At 48.1% G+C, this 17,682-nt stretch overlaps 1 protein-coding gene across 4 annotated transcripts in view; it reads right to left on the minus strand.

Moving 5' to 3' along the window:
- CNTFR (ciliary neurotrophic factor receptor) overlaps positions 1–17,682 on the minus strand; it is a 532,905-nt gene that overhangs the window by 148,873 nt on the left and 366,350 nt on the right. For all 4 annotated transcript variants that reach the window (XM_083155439.1, XM_083155437.1, XM_083155438.1 and 1 more), the window contains one exon: positions 2,543–2,773. In XM_083155439.1, the coding sequence (XP_083011565.1) occupies positions 2,543–2,773 (231 nt within the window). The remainder of the gene's footprint in view (positions 1–2,542; positions 2,774–17,682) is intronic.

Raw genomic sequence — 17,682 nt, forward strand, 5'->3', positions numbered from 1 at the left:
GAGGCCCACTAGTGAGCAGGAGGGTATGGTGGCAGAGCAGTGAAGCCCACTAGTGAGTAGGAGGGTATGGTGGCAGAGCAGTGAAGCCCACTAGTGAGTAGGAGGGTATGGTGGCAGAGCAGTGACACAACAGCGAGGCCACTAGTGAGCAGGAGGGTATGGTGGCAGAAGAATGTAATGGATAGTTGGCAGCAGTAAGAGCCTGGTGCCCTCCCTGGGCCTATCGCTCTTCCTGTGCCACTCACAAATGAGGTGCCTCTGCTTTCTCTTTCCTTGTACATTTGTTCACCGACGCTGACAGGATTAACCCCCCTCCCGGATTTGGAAACTCATTTATATGCCGGCCTGATGGCTGGATGTCCGTAGCTGTTATTTTTCAGCGAGATTGGACATGCACAATGATTCATGTGTGACTGGGCGCGCTGATGGATGGCGGCTACTTCTCCCTTCATTTACTGCTTGCAGCACAATAAATACAGTTTATGGTGAAAATATGATGTCATTACTACATGTCGCATCATGAGAAACCATGTAAGAAAAGGCATAAAATGCCAGGTGCCAGGATCTCCTGCTTTACACTGCCAGCACTTAGTCATGAGGGGCAGGAGAATGCCAGGTGCCAGGCTCTCCTGCTTTATCCTACACTGCCAGCACATAGCCATGAGGGGCAGGAGAATGCCAGGTGCCAGGCTCTCCTGCTTTATCCTACACTGCCAGCACATAGCCATGAGGGGCAGGAGAATGCCAGGTGCCAGGCTCTCCTGCTTTATCCTACACACTGCCAGCACATAGCCATGAGGAGCAGGAGAATGCCAGGTGCCAGGCTCTCCTGCTTTATCCTACACTGCCAGCACATAGACATGAGGGGCAGGAGAATGCCAGGTGCCAGGCTCTCCTGCTTTATCCTACACTGCCAGCACATAGCCATGAGGGGCAGGAGAATGCCAGGTGCCAGGCTCTCCTGCTTTATCCTACACACTGCCAGCACATAGCCATGAGGAGCAGGAGAATGCCAGGTGCCAGGCTCTCCTGCTTTATCCTACACTGCCAGCACATAGACATGAGGGGCAGGAGAATGCCAGGTGCCAGGCTCTCCTGCTTTATCCTACACTGCCAGCACATAGCCATGAGGAGCAGGAGAATGCCAGGTGCCAGGCTCTCCTGCTTTACACTGCCAGCACTTAGTCATGAGGGGCAGGAGAATGCCAGGTGCCAGGCTCTCCTGCTTTATCCTACACTGCCAGCACATAGCCATGAGGGGCAGGAGAATGCCAGGTGCCAGGCTCTCCTGCTTTATCCTACACTGCCAGCACATAGCCATGAGGGGCAGGAGAATGCCAGGTGCCAGGCTCTCCTGCTTTATCCTACACTGCCAGCACATAGCCATGAGGGGCAGGAGAATGCCAGGTGCCAGGCTCTCCTGCTTTATCCTACACTGCCAGCACATAGCCATGAGGGGCAGGAGAATGCCAGGTGCCAGGCTCTCCTGCTTTATCCTACACTGCCAGCACATAGCCATGAGGGGCAGGAGAATGCCAGGTGCCAGGATCTCCTGCTTTACACTGCCAGCACTTAGTCATGAGGGGCAGGAGAATGCCAGGTGCCAGGCTCTCCTGCTTTATCCTACACTGCCAGCACATAGCCATGAGGGGCAGGAGAATGCCAGGTGCCAGGCTCTCCTGCTTTATCCTACACTGCCAGCACATAGCCATGAGGAGCAGGAGAATGCCAGGTGCCAGGCTCTCCTGCTTTATCCTACACACTCCCAGCACATAGCCATGAGGGGCAGGAGAATGCCAGGTGCCAGGCTCTCCTGCTTTATCCTACACACTCCCAGCACATAGCCATGAGGAGCAGGAGAATGCCAGGTGCCAGGCTCTCCTGCTTTATCCTACACACTCCCAGCACATAGCCATGAGGGGCAGGAGAATGCCAGGTGCCAGGCTCTCCTGCTTTATCCTACACAATGCCAGCACTTAGCCATGAGGGGCAGGAGAATGCCAGGTGCCAGGATCTCCTGCTTTATCCTACACACTGCCAGCACATAGCCATGAGGAGCAGGAGAATGCCAGGTGCCAGGCTCTCCTGCTTTATCCTACACACTGCCAGCACATAAACATGAGGAGCAGGAGAATGCCAGGTGCCAGGCTCTCCTGCATTATCCTACACTGCCAGCACATAGCCATGAGGAGCAGGAGAATGCCAGGTGCCAGGCACTCCTGCTTTATCCTACACACTGCCAGCACTTAGCCATGAGGAGCAGGAGAATGCCAGGTGCCAGGCTCTCCTGCTTTATCCTACACTGCCAGCACTTAGCCATGAGGAGCAGGAGAATGCCAGGTGCCAGGCTCTCCTGCTTTATCCTACACAGTGCCAGCACATAGCCATGAGGAGCAGGAGAATGCCAGGTGCCAGGATCTTCCAGGTGCCAGAAGGTCCAGGCCCACCATTAGTGGTGGACCCAGTGACTGCTGACCTAGACGTTGTCAATCATCCATACCATACCCTTATAGCACAACATAACGCCCACGTAGGTACTCACGCCCCACTTTGAGGATGGTCTGATGCCACAGCTGCCACGAAGATCCTTCGAAGCAGGAGTAGAAGCCATTGTGCGATAGGTTGACGTTATGCAGCAGGAGCGCTGAGCCATTCAGCTGGGAATTGTCTATATCCGTCCCATTTAATGTCCACGTCACCACAGCGTCGTGATCCATCGCTCCGCACCTGATGACAGCATCGCCGCCAATCCTCTCGTACTGGATGTGAGGATCTGCGGGAAGAAGGAACCAGGAGACTGAGGTCAGAATGGATGTCACAAACCATGTGTCTATGTGTCAGCCTGTCCTATGGAAACACTCGTTACTGCCTCCCGATAGGGGATATGAATCCTACAGATAAGTAACATGTCCATTTGTTGGCAGAACATAGAACGTGACAGCAGATAAGAACCACATCTAGGCTGCAGGGGCCGGCTGTATAAACCTGGCATGCATCATAACAGACGGGCAGTAACTGCACCAACATTCCCCACCACCATCACCAGCCACCCCCATTAGGAACACCATGCCCAGTGTTATGTACAGTATGTTATATAGTGCGGTCAGCAGACGGCTGCGGTGGAGAGATGGACAGAAGCCAGTCACCCCGGACTGAAGGGAACTGTAACGTCAGATGGGGAGTAACTGCACCAACATTCCCTACCACCATCACCAGCCACCCCTATGAGGAACACCATGCCCAGTGTTATGTACAGTATGTTATATAGTGCGGTCAGCAGACGGCTGCGGTGGAGAGATGGACAGAAGCCAGTCACCCCAGACTGATGGGAACTGTAACATCAGATGGAGAGTAACTGCACCAACATTCCCCACCACCATCACCAGCCACCCCCATGAGGAACACCATGCCCAGTGTTATGTACAGTATGTTATATGGTGCGGTGAGCAGACGGCTGCGGTGGAGAGATGGACAGAAGCCAGTCAGCCGGGACTGATGGGAACTGTAACGTCAGATGGAGAGTAACTGCACCAACATTCCCCACCACCATCACCAGCCACCCCCATGAGGAACACCATGCCCAGTGTTATGTACAGTATGATATATAGTGCGGTCAGCAGACGGCTGCAGTGGAGAGATGGACAGAAGCCAGTCACCCCAGACTGATGGGAACTGTAACGTCAGATGGAGAGTAACTGCACCAACATTCCCCACCACCATCACCAGCCACCCCCATGAGGAACACCATGCCCAGTGTTATGTACAGTATGTTATATAGTGTGGTCAGCAGACGGCTGCGGTGGAGAGATGGACAGAAGCCAGTCACCCTGGACTGATGGGAACTGTAACGTCAGATGTGGAGTAACTGCACCAACATTCCCCACCACCATCACCATCCACCCCCATGAGGAACACCATGCCCAGTGTTATGAACAGTATGATATATAGTGCGGTCAGCAGACGGCTGCGGTGGAGAGATGGACAGAAGCCAGTCACCCCAGACTGATGGGAACTGTAACGTCAGATGGAGAGTAACTGCACCAACATTCCCCACCACCATCACCAGCCACCCCCATGAGGAACACCATGCCCAGTGTAATGTACATTATGTTATATAGTGCGGTCAGCAGACGGCTGCGGTGGAGAGATGGACAGAAGCCAGTCACCCTGGACTGATGGGAACTGTAACGTCAGATGTGGAGTAACTGCACCAACATTCCCCAGCACCATCACCAGCCACCCCCATGAGGAACACCATGCCCAGTGTAATGTACATTATGTTATATAGTGCGGTCAGCAGACGGCTGCGGTGGAGAGATGGACAGAAGCCAGTCACCCCGGACTGATGGGAACTGTAACATCAGATGGAGAGTAACTGCACCAACATTCCCCACCACCATCACCAGCCACCCCCATGAGGAACACCATGCCCAGTGTAATGTACAGTATGTTATATAGTGCGGTCAGCAGACGGCTGCGGTGGAGAGATGGACAGAAGCCAGTCACCCCAGACTGATGGGAACTGTAACGTCAGATGGAGAGTAACTGCACCAACATTCCCCACCACCATCACCAGCCACCCCCATGAGGAACACCATGCCCAGTGTAATGTACATTATGTTATATAGTGCGGTCAGCAGACGGCTGCGGTGGAGAGATGGACAGAAGCCAGTCACCCTGGACTGATGGGAACTGTAACGTCAGATGTGGAGTAACTGCACCAACATTCCCCAGCACCATCACCAGCCACCCCCATGAGGAACACCATGCCCAGTGTAATGTACATTATGTTATATAGTGCGGTCAGCAGACGGCTGCGGTGGAGAGATGGACAGAAGCCAGTCACCCCGGACTGATGGTAACTGTAACGTCAGATGGGGAATAACGTTGTTTGTTAAAGTAAAACTCTTAGAATCCATTTACTACTTCAGAGACCAGTAAAGCTTTTTAACACAGCAATTTAGCGCCTGGCAGTGGGAATTTATCCCGTTGGTATTCATAGCTCATAAACCAGATTCTTCCAGACCTAATAGACTCCCAAACATCCACTCCATATACACTGAGAGTCTACATATCTATCTATGCAAATGTACTTCAGCCCCAGTGCCCTCCGGAGAAAATGATACATGCGAGCAAGAAAACAAACAGCAACACTCCGAGGAAACTTATCAAATCAAGTATTATATTATGATCACCATACAGGCAATACCAACGTTTCGGGACAGAAATGTCCCTTTGTCAAGGTGCGGTAAGAGACCGGCATATATAATTTGCAGGCCCCCCCCCCCCCCCCCCCCCCCCCTGCGGTGGTTAAGAGCCCTGTCATATAATCAGCAGCACCTCCTGGTGCAGTGAACAAAAGTCGGGCATATAATCAGCAGCCCCCTGCCCTGGTGGGAAAGAGACTGGCGTATAACCAGCAGCCCCCATGGTGCCGTGGGAAAGAGCCCGGTGTATAACCAGCACCATCTCCTGGTGCAGTGGGAAAGAGCCCGGTGTATAACTAGCAGCCCCCATGGTGCGGTGGGAAAGAGCCTGGCGTGTAACCAGCAGCCCCCCTGGTGCAGTGGGTAAGAGCCCAGCGTATAACCAGCAGATGCAGGCAGGTCACTCATCTCCCCAGTCTGTCAGCTGGAAGCCTGTAACCACAGGAGCCTGAGCTGGGGAACCCGCAGCCCCCACGCTGGGTACACCAGGAAGCTCTGTGTTTACACTGAATTAGGAGCCTCTTCATGTGGTTACACAGAGCATTTATTGTGGGAAGCCTTTTCCTGTGACCTCTGACCCAGCTGTGTGACCCCAGCACAGAACTAATCTGTATTCACTGAATAATCCGCCTCAGATAGAGAACGCAGCTCCCGGGACCCCTGACGCCACCGCCGGGCATATCGTCACTGGATGGGGGGATTACACCACAACAGGGCCTGGCGAGAACACACAGTGTTTGCCTAATTCCGGAGAGAAGTGATTTGGTCGCCACAGGCCGGAACCGTGCGCTGTAACAGCAAAACTATCAGAGTTACAGCAACTGGTAACCTGCATGAAGCACGGGGGAAGGGAATATTCCACTTATACCCCTTTGAGGCTTGTCACCCAGCAATTACCCTGCATTTTGAGTGCCGGGTCATTTTGCCGGGTGCAGTCTGACCTCTTTCAGACATACCGTAGCAGCAAATTACTGGGTTAAAAACTGTCAACCTGGTAATTTTGTGAACACGCTGGTTATTTGTGTAGCATGAAAGGGTCACCGACCTGATTTTTACCAGGCTTGGTGACCAAGGATTTTTGAAAGAAACAAAATAAAAAAACTTTTTAAGAAAATGCATAGAAATGAATGATCAGCCACTGATAGGTTGAGGTCTGAGGCTTTGTTTTAAAAGTCCTCTGCTCCCTCCGCTGGTGCTGCCGGCTCCTGACCCGGATCTGACAGACAGTCTTTGTAAGATTGCAGTTTACTACCGCTTAATCAGTATCTCAGTCAATTTGATTTAACCATCTCTGCTCAAGCATGGATATCCTTAAAACTTGAACTGTTAGGAGTTTGAAAATCACTGATAAAAGCCATAAATGAAAGTTTTTTCACAGAACATAGCTAGAAGAGCTTAGACTCTATGGGGGTAATTCAGACCTGATCACACAGCTGTGAATTTGCATGGTGGCCGGATATTGATAGAATACACATGAATGTGCGTGCGCAATGCCCAGCAGCGATGAGGCCGGATATGCCGGTTTCCATTGCAAGTCTCTGGCTACTCCAAGTCTGCGATGGCTGGTGACCAGTGGAGAAACAATTTGATGGGGAGACTGATACGATGGGAATTTGACATATTGGAATAGAGTTGCAGCCGTACACATCCAGCGAGACCATTAATCCGCATGGTGGGATTTCACTCTAGTGGGGAGGTGGCCTAACTGATCGCTAGCAGCTGCAATTTCAGATCAGGTCTGAATTACCCCTCGTATTTCCGGGCCCCTGAAGGAAAGCGAAAGCCTCCCTGTTGAGAACTCCCACATACCCCTCACAACATAACGTTTTATCATTTACACGACGATTGTGACAGATGTCTCCCAGCGACTTGCACCATCTTTCTTACATATCTGCGTATTAAGAGCGCGATAATTAATTCCGTTAATGATCTCTAAATCTCTAATTTCATTCTCAGTTAATTATAAAACGTCCTGCATTCCTGACGCGCAATAAATCACAATGTTCTTTTCCGACAACTCTGGGAGCGCAATCTATTAGTGTGTTTTATGGCTGAAATATGTTTACTAAGAGCTGCAAATACTAATTCTCCTCTTCTATACCCGGCGCGGCTTTTATCATCACTTACTTACTTCTAGTACTTTTATTGGGTTAGAATTCTCCGAGCAATCATTCTCTAATTGATGTGTTTATCCTCAGAGAGATAAATCCGGGGACATATACATAATTATCGTCATCCTAGACTATAGGTAACCGCCGGAGAATATCTATCTACTGATACAGGGCCACCCGCTGTCTGCGGCTCTCCCCATGGAGAACTCTAGCCGCAGCATTGTACAATGGGACGCAATATGTCGCTTGCAGTAAAAGGAAATGCTACTAAATAAATACATAAATAAAATGATTCAAATATGATGAATAAATACATAGATAAAAAATAATAATAATAAAAAATTGGCTCACTAGCATATCTGGTACCATTGATGGTTTGAAGGATGGTATGTCTATACTAACGCAGCCGATGGCCATCTTATTAGCAAGCCCTTCAGCCGAGTCACTAGCATGAAGACCGAACCGCAAAAAAAGACACAGACGTGGCTGCAACAGCGAACGCTTCTGAATCAGGCCGTGTTTGCAGACTTTTTATATTGTCACATATAATATTCCTGCTGATTAGAGATTAGATTCCCCTTTGTGGCCAGCTCGGAGTCCTGCACCCCCCCCCCAATAGAGGCTATGACATCACCGAGCAGATAACAGAGAACAGATGTAATGTCAGCGATGTCTCTGCAGCCGGAAGGCGCGGCACAATCAGGGCTATACTATCGCATCCGTCACATGTCCCCGGGCAAGTCTTCTCTAATTAATTTACCACTAGATCTAGAGTCATGTCAGGCTTATTCAACGCTAATAGGGTTAATGAATTATGTAAATGGGTTAGTAATGATTTAATAGCAATGTCACTGTTCTAATAAGCGCTCACAAGAAACCAATTGCATTAAAGGACTACAATCAGCCTGGAAGTAATGTGATGCTATCGCCGGCCGGGGAGGATGTGATCTAGCAGCATGGCTAACCTCACCATAATACACCGGCCCCTTATCTGTACCAGGCCCCACATGACCAGAGACCGTAACCAGATAAGGCTGCATGTACTGGGATTCCCTCGGTCCCTGGCAGATTCCCCTGTCGCTCAGTACCACTGTCAGGGGCAGCTATTGGGACCGGCTAATATTTGCTCTTATTTACTATGTACTAACATCTGTGCAAAGAACCAGCAGCAATTATGGGGTGATTGCGGTTTCCTATGTACACCAAGGGGGCCCATACTGTCAGCCGAGTAGCGCTACTCCTTTCACTACCTATTTAGGGTCTCTGCCCCCAACCACAAGTGGCGTTTGTGCTATACCTGGTTAGATGCTCCCTGCCAAGTGACAATCAAATAATATAATTTATTTACATATTCAGCAGCGCTGTACATATATCTAGGACGGTTCGATCTAATACAAGGCCCATGTCCCACATGGAGCAACTATTTAGAACCTCTAAAACCTACTAAAGCTCTCCATATTACCTCGCATGTATTCAACCTCTAACAAGACTAAAAAACCCGGCGTAGAGAGAGAGAGTTTATAAGCAATATCGCCTCTCTGAATTATTATACAAATAACCCCTGGAAGGAGAAACATCCCACCCTTGAGAATCGTGAGGACCAAGTCAATGATTTTCGCAATCCCCTGATGAAGGGACGAAACGCGTTGGGAACTATTGTTATGCTGTTTAGAAAATCTCTGAAATCCTGTGTGGTCCAAAAGTACCACGACCAATGTGGTAAATAAGAGACTTTTTAATAAATATATATTTTGGACTATAATCTTTGGACTTTACTGCTTCGTACTAAGTTAAAAGGTTGTTTAGACCCAATCATTAATAGGGCTAACCAAGGGCGCCAACTTACAACTGTTATCCATATATATATATATATATATATATATATATATATATATATATATATATAGAGTCCAAAAGAACTGGCACTCCCGGGCTTAGGTGGAGCCTGGTGTAGCTTGCCCCGGTGCCTACAGTTAGGAACCTTGCAGTCCCAGTAAACACAAGTAGGAAAGAGGGCACTCGGGGACTCCAATTTTGGTGAAAACAGTGGACTGCTTTATTAAACAGTCATGGGTGTCGTCAACGTTTCGGGGTCGCCCCCGTCGTCAGGACAGTAACAGTGAATATATATATATATATATATATATATATATATATATATATATAAATTCAAAGCAGGATCCGGCTCTCCATATGACAATAGATCAGCGTCGGGTGCCCATACAGCATCAAAGATAGCAGGAACCAGGGGGGTATAGCACTCCAGACGTCTTAGTAATAAATACTCACGGACCACTAGGTGGTTACAATGTTTCAATGCCCGTTTTATTGTGGCATTTTCGTCAGGTACGGTAATGACGAAAATGCCACAATAAAACGGGCATTGAAACGTTGTAACCACCTAGTGGTCCGTGAGTATTTATTACTAAGACGTCTGGAGTGCTATACCCCCCTGATTCCTGCTATATATATATATATATATATATATATATATATATATATATATATATATATATATATTTACCAGTTATATTATATAGCGCATACATATTCCGCAGCGCTGTACATAGTCAGACAAGTGAACACTTATCCAGGTGACCAATTGTATGGGCGATCCACTTGATTACCCGCATTTATTACCCCAAAACAACTCTTACTACCAGAGGCGGGCCATTTCGGGCCAGTTATCAACCGATTGAGACAAGCATAGGCTGGGTGCCCTTCTCTTTCGGCTTAGAGGAAAGAATCACACACACTTTCCACCCTGTTTGTAGTTTTACCACAACATTATTCAATAAAGCTGATACCCCTGAGGAAGCGTTGGGTGAAAACAGCACGTTTTGTCTAAAAATACTTTTAATAAAGAGAATAACAGCAAGTTATGGACATTGTTTAATATATTATGGACTGAAGTTGAGAAGTGCGCCATTCCACACTTGTTCTCGTATCTTTTCTAATTCCCCTTAGCTGTACATATAAATATTATTACCAGTTTTATTATGTAGCGCACACATATACCGCAGCACTGTACAGAGAATATCTGAACATTCACATCAGTCCCTGCCCCAGTGGAGCTTACAATCTATATTCCCTACAACAGGCATTCCCAACCACGGTCCTCAAGGCACACCAACAGTGCAGGTTTTAGTGACATCCAGGCTTCAGCATAGATGGTTTAATCAGAATCCCTCCGATACTAATTAAGTCACCTGTGCTGAAGCCTGGATATCACTAAAACCTGTACTGTTGGTGTGCCTTGAGGACCATGGTTGGGAATGCCTGCCCTACAACATTTATACACACACAGACATTCTAGGGTTAATAGTTTGGGAGCCAATTAACCTACCATAATAAACACATGCAAGTACGGGGAGAATATACAAACTCCAAAAACAGGTAGAGCCATGGTGGGAATGGAACCGATGACCTCAGCGCTGTGAGGCAGTAATGCTAACCATTACACTGTCCGTACTGCCCCGTATATATAACACATGGTGGGGATAGAACCCATGACCTCAGCGCTGTGAGGCAGTAATGCTAACCATTACACTATCAGTACTGCCCCGTATATATAACACATGGTGGGGATAGAAGGGATGTGAGGCAGTAATGCTAACCATTACACCGCCCGTACTGCCCCGTATATATAACACATGGTGGGGATAGAACCCATGACCTCAGTGCTGTGAGGCAGTAATGCTAACCATTACACCGCCCGTACTGCCCCGTATATATAACACATGGTGGGGATAGAACCCATGACCTCAGTGCTGTGAGGCAGTAATGTAACCATTACTGCCTCACAGCAGTACTGCCCCGTATATATAACACACGGTGGGGATAGAACCCATTACCTCAGCGCTGTGAGGCAGTAATGCTATAACCATTACACCATCCATACTGCCCCGTATATATAACACACGGTGGGGATAGAACCCATTACCTCAGCGCTGTGAGGCAGTAATGCTATAACCATTACACCATCCGTACTGCCCCGTATATATAACACATGGTGGGGATAGAAGGGATGTGAGGCAGTAATGCTAACCATTACACCGTCCGTACTGCCCCGTATATATATAACACATGGTGGGAATAGAACCCATGACCTCAGCGCTGTGAGGCAGTAATACTAACCATTACACCGTCCGTACTGCCCCGTATATATATAAAACATGGTGGGGATAGAACCCATGACCTCAGCGCTGCGAGGCAGTAATGCTATAACCATTACACCGTCCGTACTGCCCCGTATATATAACACATGGTGGGGATAGAACCCATGACCTCAGTGCTGTGAGGCAGTAATGCTAACCATTACACCGCCCGTACTGCCCCGTATATATAACACATGGTGGGGATAGAACCCATGACCTCAGTGCTGTGAGGCAGTAATGTAACCATTACTGCCTCACAGCAGTACTGCCCCGTATATATAACACACGGTGGGGATAGAACCCATTACCTCAGCGCTGTGAGGCAGTAATGCTATAACCATTACACCATCCATACTGCCCCGTATATATAACACACGGTGGGGATAGAACCCATTACCTCAGCGCTGTGAGGCAGTAATGCTATAACCATTACACCATCCGTACTGCCCCGTATATATAACACATGGTGGGGATAGAAGGGATGTGAGGCAGTAATGCTAACCATTACACCGTCCGTACTGCCCCGTATATATATAACACATGGTGGGAATAGAACCCATGACCTCAGCGCTGTGAGGCAGTAATACTAACCATTACACCGTCCGTACTGCCCCGTATATATATAAAACATGGTGGGGATAGAACCCATGACCTCAGCGCTGCGAGGCAGTAATGCTATAACCATTACACCGTCCGTACTGCCCCGTATATATAACACATGGTGGGGATAGAACACATGACCTCAGTGCTGTGAGGCAGTAATATTAACCACTACACTGTCCGTACTGCCCTGTATATATAACACATGGTGGGAAAAGAACCCATGACCTCAGTGCTGTGAGGCAGTAATGCTAACCATTACACCGTCCGTACTGCCCCGTATATATATATAAAACATGGTGGGGATAGAACCCATGACCTCAGCGCTGCGAGGCAGTAATGCTATAACCATTACACCGTCCGTACTGCCCCGTATATATAACACATGGTGGGGATAGAACCCATGACCTCAGTGCTGTGAGGCAGTAATGCTAACCATTACACCGCCCGTACTGCCCCGTATATATAACACATGGTGGGGATAGAACCCATGACCTCAGTGCTGTGAGGCAGTAATGTAACCATTACTGCCTCACAGCAGTACTGCCCCGTATATATAACACACGGTGGGGATAGAACCCATTACCTCAGCGCTGTGAGGCAGTAATGCTATAACCATTACACCATCCATACTGCCCCGTATATATAACACACGGTGGGGATAGAACCCATTACCTCAGCGCTGTGAGGCAGTAATGCTATAACCATTACACCATCCGTACTGCCCCGTATATATAACACATGGTGGGGATAGAAGGGATGTGAGGCAGTAATGCTAACCATTACACCGTCCGTACTGCCCCGTATATATATAACACATGGTGGGAATAGAACCCATGACCTCAGCGCTGTGAGGCAGTAATACTAACCATTACACCGTCCGTACTGCCCCGTATATATATAAAACATGGTGGGGATAGAACCCATGACCTCAGCGCTGCGAGGCAGTAATGCTATAACCATTACACCGTCCGTACTGCCCCGTATATATAACACATGGTGGGGATAGAACACATGACCTCAGTGCTGTGAGGCAGTAATATTAACCACTACACTGTCCGTACTGCCCTGTATATATAACACATGGTGGGAAAAGAACCCATGACCTCAGTGCTGTGAGGCAGTAATGCTAACCATTACACCATCCGCACTGCCCCGTATATATAACACACGGTGGGGATAGAACCCATGACCTCAGTGCTGTGAGGCAGTAATGTAACCATTACTGCCTCACAGCAGTACTGCCCCGTATATATAACACACGGTGGGGATAGAACCCATTACCTCAGCGCTGTGAGGCAGTAATGCTATAACCATTACACCATCCATACTGCCCCGTATATATAACACACGGTGGGGATAGAACCCATTACCTCAGCGCTGTGAGGCAGTAATGCTATAACCATTACACCATCCGTACTGCCCCGTATATATAACACATGGTGGGGATAGAAGGGATGTGAGGCAGTAATGCTAACCATTACACCGTCCGTACTGCCCCGTATATATATAACACATGGTGGGAATAGAACCCATGACCTCAGCGCTGTGAGGCAGTAATACTAACCATTACACCGTCCGTACTGCCCCGTATATATATAAAACATGGTGGGGATAGAACCCATGACCTCAGCGCTGCGAGGCAGTAATGCTATAACCATTACACCGTCCGTACTGCCCCGTATATATAACACATGGTGGGGATAGAACACATGACCTCAGTGCTGTGAGGCAGTAATATTAACCACTACACTGTCCGTACTGCCCTGTATATATAACACATGGTGGGAAAAGAACCCATGACCTCAGTGCTGTGAGGCAGTAATGCTAACAATTTCCATTACACCATCCGTACTACCCCGTATATATAACACATGGTGGGGATAGGACCCATGACCTCAGCGCTGTGAGGCAGTAATGCTCATCATTACACCTTCCGTACTGCCCCGTATATATAACACATGGTGGGGATAGAACCCATGACCTCAGCGCTGTGAGGCAGTAATGCTAACCATTACACCATCCGTACTGCCCCGTATATATAACACATGGTGGGGATAGAACCCATGACCTCAGGGCTGTGAGGCAGTAATGTAACCATTACACCTTCCGTACTGCCCGGTATATATAACACATGGTGGGGATAGGACCCATGACATCAGCGCTGCGAGGCAGTAATGCTATAACCATTACACCATCCGTACTGCCCTGTATATATAACACATGGTGGGGATAGAACCCATGACCTCAGCGCTGTGAGGCAGTAATGTAACCATTACACCTTCCGTACTGCCCCGTATATATAACACATGGTGGGGATAGGACCCATGAGGTAAAGTATCAGCCAATCAGCTCCTGTCTGTCATGCAACCAAATGAGAATGAAAAATGCCAGTGGGGGGTCAATTGGCTGGGTGTTTATCACTCTTTATCACCCTTGCATTTATCTCTATTAGGGCTTAATATATTTGCCCCTGTGTTTGAAAAATGTCAGTTAGGAGCTGGTTGGTAATTTATCTCTCACCACTTTATCCCTCTCCAAGGCTTAGTACATACAGTATGCCTCTGAATTCCCGATTACATCTACACAAACACACACATACAGTATTAGTGTAAGGAAACACCGGACAGTTAGGGCCTTAGAGGGACTCAAAGCCAAGACCTCAGTGCTGTAGGGCAGCAATGCTAACTACTACTCCAACCGTGCTGCCATGCATATGTAGGTGCCTTTATTCCAGGTAATGTTTATGGGTGTAAGGGACTTATTTGGGCACCATACCTAAAACACAGCTATTGCTTTAGCCTGGGAAAAGCCAGGGAGTTATGGAACAAAATATCCGTCTGCCACCACGTCAGGGGTACCCCGTCCCCGGGAATTACATTACACTGATAGGGCAGCGTCATTATTTTCCCAGCGGGTGATTCTATAGAACCTCCGCAGAACAATTATCTCACATCATTTCCAATTACAGGAGGAAAGTTACAATAATAAGAATACGGAAGAGGAAGGAAAGCAGCTGCCGCACTGAAGACTCTGCTGGAGAAGGTGATGTGGAAGCGCAGACAGAGCCTACACATCTGGTCATCTGTTAGTTACAGCAGCGGGATAACTGTGCTCTACAAGGCAGGGGTCCTCTTATTGGGAGCAGAACATCAGATGAAGCTGTCCCTCAGAGGAGAGAAGGAAATGATATGAGATACCATGAGAGGAGATGACATGGGTGGTTCTAGCTATACCTGGAGCAGGCAGGGCATCCTGGGAGTTGTAGTTCACAACCTGCCATTGTGAACTCCGATGCTCGGCATTATAGTAGAGCATCCTAGCTGGCTATGGATGATGGGGGTAATAGTCAGACATCTGTGATTTGTTTCACATATTTAAAGCTCCTGCTGAATTCCAGCCAATCCGAGCTGAGCAGGTAGAACCACGTGTAGGCGGTGCCCAGCCAATCACAGGGCTAAGTTAAGATGGGCATCCCCAGCACAATGCGGCGCCTGTATTTCCTGAGAGCTACACACACACACGTCGGATGGAGTCTTAAGGTGCGTACACACTGGGGCCATTTTGTGCAAAATCGCAGGAAATATGGTCGCTGAGCTACCATATTGCCCGCAATGGGAGTGTGCACCGGCAATATATCGCCGGGTGCGTGCTCCCGTTTTTGCCCCTGTGGTGATCGCTGGTCGCAGGAACATGCTCCTGCGACCAGCTGATTACCACTGCCGGGCTCCCCCAATATATCTCCCCCGTGTGTACACAGCATCACACTATGGAGTGAAACTGTGGGCCTGATTCACACCCATACGAATCTGCATTCGCTGGTGAGTGATTTCCTCCGTGTGTACATCTGGGGTGGGGGGGGGGGAGCTCAGCAGGGCGGCATTTACCTGCACGCTGTGCTCGGAACACTCACAGCCCAACGTGCAGGTCTGAATCTGACCCAATGTACCATACTGTAGCAGGCCCATTCCTTGTGGATGTCATGTGCTGCGTGGAAGACAATACATCCTCCTATTTGTACCCGTTCTACGCTACAATTGGTTATTTATTTCTTTCAATTTATAAGAAGAGAAGGGAAATATAATGGGATTCCGGCTGACAGGTGTAAATCTGCTCCCGGCGTCTCAGCGAGTCCATAAATCCCATCTCCCCTTCCAGACTGTAACACACGGGGGTGACAGGCAGATGTGACGGGACACAGCCTCCGACACCAGAATACGGCTCTTACATTATACTGTACTTATATATTATGTAGTGTGTTATTATTACATTCCCTGCATGTGTACGGCATCTGGTGTCATGTGACAACCCCGGTACAATCATATATATATATATATATATATATATATATATATATATACCCAAAAATCCCAGAGTTTGCGCTAATTATTCCTATCGATTAACGGTCGCTCATAACACTTAGCCTACTACTAGTTAGGCTTCTCTACCGCAATACCTCCACAATAGTGTTATATAGCGCCCTATCTATCCACAGTATTTAATTATCTTTCCCCACTTTTTCAATATTTTCTAAACATCCATAGACAAGGTTTTCAAATAAAAAACATTTATTAAAAATGAGGCATTAAAACAATACTTTTCAATTTTCTTGTCTGAGGATTGTTCTTATACAAATGATGTACACATAAGCCCGACGCGTTTCATCTCCACACGAGACTTCATCAGGGGTGTGTTACACAAATCTCCGTCAATCCTTTGACCCAGTACTGATATTATGTGCTTTTGTTTAGCCCACCAATTTATCCACAGATTGTAATTCCGCTGTAGCTTAAGAATGTCCCAGAGAGACTTTATCAATAGAACACTGGTCAGCCAACATAGAAGTGAACTCCTCAGTGTGCACAATTTGACATGCACATTGGACACTGAGGAGTTCACTTCTATGTTGGCTGACCAGTGTTCATTTTTACCTGATATTGGAGAATTGTGCACTGTGTTCAATTTTTGAGGATCAAGTCTAATACACACTTGTTTGAGGAATCAATTGTGATCCCACCCTACTCTCCCCTTTTTGAACTCTTTTGTGGTGAATATTGTTAGCCATTCTTTACTCCAGAAACCCAAATTGATCCTTTATGCTGCTATTAATGATGGCGGAAAAGAACATCTATTGATAAAGTCTCTCTGGGACATTCTTAAGCTACAGCGGAATTACAATCTGTGGATAAATTGGTGGGCTAAACAAAAGCACATAATATCAGGGTACTTGTGTATTATAGCGGCGCCCCCGATGTGCATCGCGCGATGTGTTCATCGCGTCGCATGCCATGTGTGCCCCCTATGCGATGAAAGATTGTATAGGCACCATAAAGGGTGCTTTTAAGCATCCATTAGGGTGCTTACAATGTGAAATGCACCCCCACGCCACCCCCCCACTATAAACGTGGACCCGAAGCGTGGCGAGCGCAGCGAGCCCGCGAGGGGCGGTGGTACGCATCCACCGACCTTTTCATACCCCCACTATCCGTGTCGGCGTGGAGTTGAGAATAGAAAGTGTGGCGAGCGCACACTTTCTATTCTCAGCTCCACGCCAACGTGGATAGTGGGGGTATGAAAAGGTCGGAGGACGCGTACCGCCGCCCCTCG

This window comes from Crinia signifera, chromosome 1 (assembly GCF_055691185.1).
Source record: "Crinia signifera chromosome 1, ASM5569118v1, whole genome shotgun sequence".
In the NCBI taxonomy this organism is placed as follows: Eukaryota; Metazoa; Chordata; class Amphibia; order Anura; family Myobatrachidae; genus Crinia; species Crinia signifera.